Genomic DNA, 7,718 nt, shown 5'->3' on the forward strand with positions numbered 1-7,718 from the left:
GAAATCCAGATCCGTACTGTATTAGACTGGTCATTCTTGAATAGCACTTGGCTCAAAAAGTTTGATTTTAACATTTAAAATCCATTCTAGAAGCTTTCTAAAATGTCAGTAGAAATTTGCTCCATTTTTATGGTTTAATTACTGTTACTCTGACTGGTAGACTCATTATAGACATCTATGCAAAGAAGTTTAAGACGACAATGATATTTAAGCAAGTGTATATACAATTAAACTCTTGTTCCTAACAAAAATAGGTCTCGTTTGTTTAGTCAGGGCAGTTAATGTACCTCTTGATATTAGAAAGCTTTTGTTTGTTTGCTGTTTGTTTTCTGTACTGTATCATCAACAAACCATAGCTCATATGCAGTAGGTGAAAGGTAAATGCATATTTGTTGAGATGCTGCCTTCACCCACTAACAAGGATGACTTTCCCATTGTAGTTACAGGCCTACACAAATTCCTTACAGTTCCAACTCCAGGTGTCATATTCATATGTGACCTTACAGTAAATGGATCTGGTTGTTTTTATTGGAAAGGAAAACTTTGAAGCCACCTCAAGTTACAGCAGAATAGAATTGCTTGTCTGGAACAGAAGAGTCAGAATACTGTACCTTTATCCAACTGCCACTCTGCAAACCAATTCTGAAAGTCCCAGAGCGAAACACCTTTCATGTGAAATGATCAGTGTGAGATCTTTATAAATGTTGCTTTTTTTCAGACTGAAAAGAGCACTGTGCTTCTGAACATCCTGTTTTTCCAATCAGCTCTTCAAGCTCTAACAGTTTTCCATGAGTACTGTGCTGATGGCAGGGGCTAATTTTAATACTAAATTGATTCTTGTCTTCCCAGTAAAATCCTTGTTGTACCTAAAACAGCAAGTGAGGTGACATACTTAAAACAGAATTGCCTCATAGAACATTTTCCTACGGCTGCTGGAGGCTTTTGCTAAGAATATATTAAGTTAGGTAGCTTTTTAAACTGCAATGAATATGCATATTTAATTTTTTTCTTATTTTTTGGTGATGATGTATTTCCTCTTAACCAAAGATATAGTACAGTTAAATATTATGAAATCAAATAATGCTAAAATGTTTAAACCCATCCAAAAGAGCTGACATCCACCAATGGATAAAGTATTGCTACTTTCTCTATAAGGGAAATTCTTTCATTCTTGGCCAAAGTTGGAAATATTTTAGTATAGAAGCAGTGTTTTTACATATATTTAACCTACTAATGATCTTTTACACTAAAATATCACATGTTTAGTGAGAGGAGCCAGACGGTTAACAAAGAGAAACACTCCTTTTTCAGCTTAGCCAACACTCATTTTGAGAGACAAGATATTTATTTTACATCGAATTATGTTCAGTGATAATCTGACTAGACTAACATAAACCTGTAGGTGTTTAGTCTTGATAATTATGTGGCTGTTTATTTCTTCTGATACTGTATGAAAGAACATCTTGTCTTGATTTTAGAGCATGGCATTTCAGTAAAATATTATAAATCAAAATTTGCACCTTATTTGCTGCACATTGGCCATTTCTTTAGGGCTGGCTGGTTTGGCATTAAACAGACATTGGAAAAGTTTACTTGCGCAGTTTAATAAATAGCTACTTCTATCATCAAAGCTTTCTGCATAAACTTAATATGTCGCATTTACTTTGTATTTCCTTGGTGTGTTTTTTCAAGGGAGAGATGTCTCAGGCATGGAACAGAAAGATTTTCTTTTCTTCATTGCAACTTTTAAGTGTTTGCAGTAGGCCGTTAATAAAACGCAGATGATGTTAACAGTAACTTCGGGTCGGTAATGGCTTTTGGAAGGAAAGGTGATTTTGGCAAGCAAATTCCCATGACACATAGTAATGAACAGCATCCAGAAAAGGAAGTTATGACTTTGACTAAAATCCCACAGATTGACGTGGCATGCTTGTTGTTTTCCCTGTGAAATATAAACTGGCCTTTTTTTAAAAAAAAAATAATATTTTCATTTGTTTCGTATTCCAAGTCTAAAAGGTAAAAAAAAAAACAAGAGTGAAAAAAGTCCCTTAAATTTATTTGCCCTTTCAGGTGCCTGAACTAGGCCTAATCCACAGTTATTTGTTTCCTGACAATTCAATTCTTTGTCTCATTACTTAAATTGGAAATCAACATAAAGGTCAGGTCAGTTAAGTAATGCATTACTTGAGTGTTATGACACTGGCAAAGAACAGTTGTTTACAATGTGTAAATGTGACATGTAGATGCCATCTAGGGACTACTTCAGCAAGGTGACGAACTAAGGACAAACATACTGTATCGTTTTGCACCGTGTTTAAAAAGATCTGCTCTCTCTGCCCACACAGCTCCAGTAAGTTCATATCTTGAGCTCAGAGAACACCTGCCTTTTAATTCAGATGCTTCTACCAGTCCTGAAAATATAGTCTTGGATTATTGCTGCAGTGTTTCCATTCACTAATTCTACCTTACTCTTTTAGCGTTTGCCTTAGCTCCAGAATCTGTTATTATTGTTTGTAGCCTCTATTTACCTTTACCTGTTACTATTTCAAACCATTTTATTTTCTGCAGTGGAGTCTTTTCCAAAAAGAGGGCTTTGAGACACCTTCTTTCGACCAAGAATCTCAATTCTAGGCCTATGTCATATCCTGAGTAAAAAGGCACCTGTAATCATTTTCCAGCATGCTTTTTTTTTCCAAAAGAAAAACACATACAGATCTTTTTCTGCAGGAGGTTGGTATGCACATGTTAAAACCACAGCAGGAGGTTCTTAAATGCTAAACCAATTCAATCATAGCAGTTCTTAGTCTGTATTTGTTCCCCGCTAGAATAGTTAGAATGTAAAATTGGTGTCAATAGACTGTGACCTCTCTTTTCTTTTACTCATTGTCCCATCTGTGTGCCTTTGGCTTGCCTCCCAGCACACCATTTGTTGGAATATTTACTAATTCTAATTAAATAATAGCTCTATAATCCATCCATTATTGTAAGCTACTTATGCCACAAGCTGAACCCTATTCCACCAATACGGCATGCATGACAAGGCTAAGAACAGAAACTGTCCATTCAGAGCCATGTAAAAAGAGACCATTTAAAATAGCCTATCATCCTAGCTAGCATGCACTTAGCTCCCAGGGACTGCTTGAATAATTGTGTAAGCATGACGAGAATACTCAAGCTCCACAGAGATGACATTCAAAGTCACGATCAAACCCAGGGTCTTGAATCTGTGAAGCACCACTGTCCATCATGCTTCCTAAAGTCTGTGTTATACAGCTAAGCAACATGACAGCATGAAGCCTGGGTTTTAATTATGCATGTTTACACCACAGGGCTGTCTTTGATAAATAAGTGATTAGTCTCATTTGCTTTGGATCCGCCACCTTTGTGAGTGCAGTATAACCTAAGCCATTTTGGAACCTTTTCCTAAGCCATTTTGGAATTTATTTTTTTCATTGAGTTTAGCTGTAGCTCGGGGAAGGGCTATCCCATCCCACTCTGACACCAATGTAGCGAATTCGAGAACCAGGGTCTCCGGCATTGATCAGCAGGTGTCTTGCCGGTTGAGCTAAAGAAGACCTTCTTTAACAGGTGGCCAAAATCCCTGTTATGCGGGATGCAGAGGCGTATTCGATACAATATTCACACTCTCTGCCGGCAAAATCAAAATCGAGGTTAAAATCAAAATATCAGCTTGTACCTCACCGGATCCTTCTCTGTGTCTCTTTCTTTTTCATTCAGCACTGACTTTGCTGTACCTATGGATGTTCAGCTTGTGTTTGGTCTCCCTCACCATCCCAACACTCGTCAGCTGTTCACTGAGGAGGAGAGAAGCCTGTCCCTAAAGATTATGCACTACGTGGTCAATTTCATTAAGTCTGGGTAGGATAATCACTAACGTCACCTCAAGATATTATTGCTTACGTGAGGTGTCTAACTCAACAGTATACTGTTCCTGAAGGAACTGGGGAACAGTTAATACTCAGTTCAATATCTTGTTACATTAGCCCAAAAGTCAGTCCAGTAAACAAAACTTGACAGTCTTCAAGTTCACTGTGTATATATTTGCTGTTTTTTTTCCATTTTAGGAACCCCAACCACCCTTACTCATTCTCCAAACTGACACTTAGCGAAACTCTTCCCCCCTGGCCTCGATTCCTGGCACATCCAGAAGGAGACAACTACAAGGAGTTTGCCACATCCTTGGACAATCGCAAAGCACTAAGGAAAATGGAGTGCTCCTTCTGGACTGACTATATCCCAACTCTGACAGAGTCCACAAGTAAGTAACAAAGGCCTTGAGCCACGACTCACAATTTTATAAGAAGACAAGAAGGTCAAAACAATTCCCTTGTGTGTGATTATTGTAAAAAAAAAAAGAATAAATGTTTTATCCATTTTCTCAGCTGTACACAGGTACCTTATGATGTGAGGTCATGTTGTTCTGAACCCCTGGTTTTGAGTCATAACCAAAGTTTCCTTGTGCTTGTATAGTATGTGTGCAAATACTGATATGTATTTCTCAGTTTAGAACAAAGCACAATTGTTATGGCAAATATGGATTCATATTAAATATAAGTTAGGAATCTAAATTATATCCATATTAAAACAGTAATAATGTGACAAGATATGTTACATTATATTAATCCAACACACAATAAAGGGTTTTCCACATGTTGTTCATGAATATAGTTCTGTTTAAGATAGATGTTTGATGACTATTTGTTGTTTTAAGGCCTGACCTACCCGAATCTGTTCTGCTGAAAATGCTTTCAGTCCTTAGTAGCTTAGTTAATTTTGAACTCTCTTTTCAGGACAGTTTTCCAGTGGAATTTCAAATGAAGAGGCTAACACACTGGCAGTCCCTACAGTAGAAACAAAATTAATTGGACTTTTTGGTACAACAGTAACCCAGAGCAAACCAAAGTCTGAAAAGGACACTTACAATTAGATTATTGTAATCAATGAGTTTGCAAACTTGATATTTTATCAATGAATATACACACTACTTCAAATTCTGCTTTATTCTATAACACATTTCTTCAGATCACACCTTGCTGAGTGCTTTCCGTCTGTTTGACTGATACTAAATGATTAACTTAAATTACTGTAAACAGTACTTATTAAACCATTTCAATTGTATCCATTTCATTACAACAATAAAAATGTCTTGACAATTGTGTGTTTGTGAGTTTAATTAGTAAAGTAGAAAGGTATATTTTAAGGTAAAGGCCAGTTTTAAGATTGTGGTTACCAATGCAAATATTTTAAACAGTATAAATATGACATTATTATATTAATTGACCTAAACTGATGAGGTTGGTGACATATAGTATATCCAAAAATCTCTGTGAAAAACACAACACATATTGTGAACTTTCCTTTAATAACTAATCAGTTGATCCTTTAGTTTTCTTCTAAATATTGATTCCATTACCTTGAATGTACTGTAGTAGAAGTATTGTAGTATTGTACTGTGAGAAGTAAGTGCACTATAATTACTTAGTTCCATTTTGTTTCCCTTTTAATGGATAGGCTCTAAATGTGCAACTTTCAACTCAGCTCCAGTCCAGTGACTCTCAGGAGACTGCTGGAAGAGTTTTGTTGAACATCTCTTGTTTCTTTAGATACCATTGGTAAAATACTTGGATATCTGTTTAAGAGCTTCTCGTACCAGTTACACCTCACCTGTGCCAAAGTTGCTTAAAACAACGTCATTTTGTAAAATTTTATATTATGAGCTAGATCCAAATGGTCATATTGATGCAACGTTCTTTTTTTCCCTAATGTTTTTTTCTAACTGTATTTAGGCTGATCTTTCATTTTCAACAGTTTTTATTTTGCATGCAATGGTTAGATTTTCTGAGAGGTTAGCACATGCTTGCTGGCCTGTGTCTTGTCTGTTATGTCAGTGATGAGGATTCCTGGTTAAAGAATGACACTATTTAATGTGATGCTCTTAATGTATGGATAAAAATAGATGTTAGATGAGGAGAAGTATTTATGTGCATTTTACAACTGTTTAGGAAAATGAGCATAGTTTTCTGATAAAGTGTTAGAAGAGACTGGGAATAATGAGGTCATTATGTGGACACATTTGTCTTAATTTCTGAAAATCTTTTCTTCTTAATCAAAGTCTTAGTCATTGTCATTGTGTCAAGATTTTGGAAATTCCTTAATGTTCCCCCATTAACATTCAATTGCTGTGATTTAAACTCTCATAGCAGGATTATGTGGAATTTTAAAAATGTTTGTCGTGAGGAACAAGAACTGATTTTCTGGAAGTAGAAAACCCCCTCAATTCATAAAACAGATACACTGAAACACAAACAAATATCTTGATAGCCTAAGCACCTTGGGTTAAAATCAATCAATCTATGTCGGAATGGATCGCCTTATTTCTCTGAGGTGCTGATTTAGAAGAAATATCGTGATCAAAACTCTGGATAAATTAGAATTCCACAGTCAGGAAAAAAGCAGATTAAATTATTGTGAATATTTACCAAGCACAAAAGCAATATGATGTATCTTTTGGACATCACACATACATAATACAGTATATATCATCATAAGAAATCTGGCCTAGTGACATGGTAAAGGTTAATCTTCATTTTCCCTCTCTGTCTGTCTTGTCAACATACAAGATCTCAATTATAACAGGCAATTCTGTCTCCTCCTCCTCCTGTCTACAAGCATTTATTAACTTCTTAAAAGAACTGTCATGTTTTTTTGCAAAATTCAGGGACAAGTGGATGAATAAAGGGCATCTCCTACAGACAGTATGTAAGTTGTGCAGCAATAAACAGTTGTGATGAAATCAGTACTTTCTTCTTCTCTGAAATTTTAGATGTATCCAGCTCAGCACTTTTAAATTGCCATTTCATACGATGACTGTAATTGTTTTTTCTCGTGTTGCATATCCTCACCATGAAATGAATGTTTACAACATATAACATAATGGTCAGTTGTATCTTTATAGGTCTTGCTAGCAAGGGCTGTCTTGTTTAAAAAAGTGAAACAAAATGAGGTCTTATTTAAATATTATAACAGGAACAAATGCTTTAATTCACACTCTTTTGCCATTTTTCAGAAGCTAATAATGCATTGTAGCTGTATGGCACAGCAGTACTGAGCTGTTTAGAAACCAGTGTCTGACACAAGGGGTTTAAATTTATTTTCTTACCAGTTGCTTCATTAGAATTGGAGATTAGATAAACATATAAGGGCAGCATGGAGGCCCAGTGGTTAGCATCGCCTTGTAGCACTGGGGCCCTGGCTTCACTTCCAAACCTGGGGTGCTGTCTGTGTGGAGTTTGTATGTTCTCCCAGTGTTTGGATGGGTGTCTTCTGAATGCTCTGGTTTCCTCCCACAGTCCAAAGACATACTGGTAGGTTAATTGGCTTCTGGGAAAATTACCCTTAGTGTGAGTGTACCCTGTGATGGGCTGGCGTCCGAAGTTTCCTTAAAAAAAAATTGACAACCTATGCTGGTGTTAATCTTGATATAGGAACAAGTAGAGGTTAGTCGAGTAGAAAGAAAAAAACGTTTCAGCTGTTGAGCCTTCTTCAGGTGTGAGGGAGAGGAAATTAGAGGCAACACAATGCAAAAGAGAACAGGGAGCAGAACATGTGAGAAAGGTGAACGGACAAATGGAATCAGAGGGAGAAATGTGACAAAAAGGAATATCAACAGCCCCCCACAGCCCTACATTGGATAAAGC

At 36.4% G+C, this 7,718-nt stretch overlaps 1 protein-coding gene across 1 annotated transcript in view; it reads left to right on the forward strand.

Moving 5' to 3' along the window:
- tg (thyroglobulin) overlaps nt 1-5,168 on the forward strand; it is a 104,306-nt gene extending 99,138 nt beyond the window's left edge. Inside the window, exons 46-48 of the mRNA XM_015357396.2 lie at nt 3,739-3,879; nt 4,086-4,279; nt 4,812-5,168. Coding sequence (XP_015212882.2) covers nt 3,739-3,879; nt 4,086-4,279; nt 4,812-4,948 — 472 coding nt within the window. The 3' untranslated portion in view covers nt 4,949-5,168. The remainder of the gene's footprint in view (nt 1-3,738; nt 3,880-4,085; nt 4,280-4,811) is intronic.
- Nucleotides 5,169-7,718: the final 2,550 nt, after the last annotated feature.

Source organism: Lepisosteus oculatus, chromosome 10 (genome assembly GCF_040954835.1).
Source record: "Lepisosteus oculatus isolate fLepOcu1 chromosome 10, fLepOcu1.hap2, whole genome shotgun sequence".
Lineage (NCBI taxonomy): Eukaryota > Metazoa > Chordata > Actinopteri > Semionotiformes > Lepisosteidae > Lepisosteus > Lepisosteus oculatus.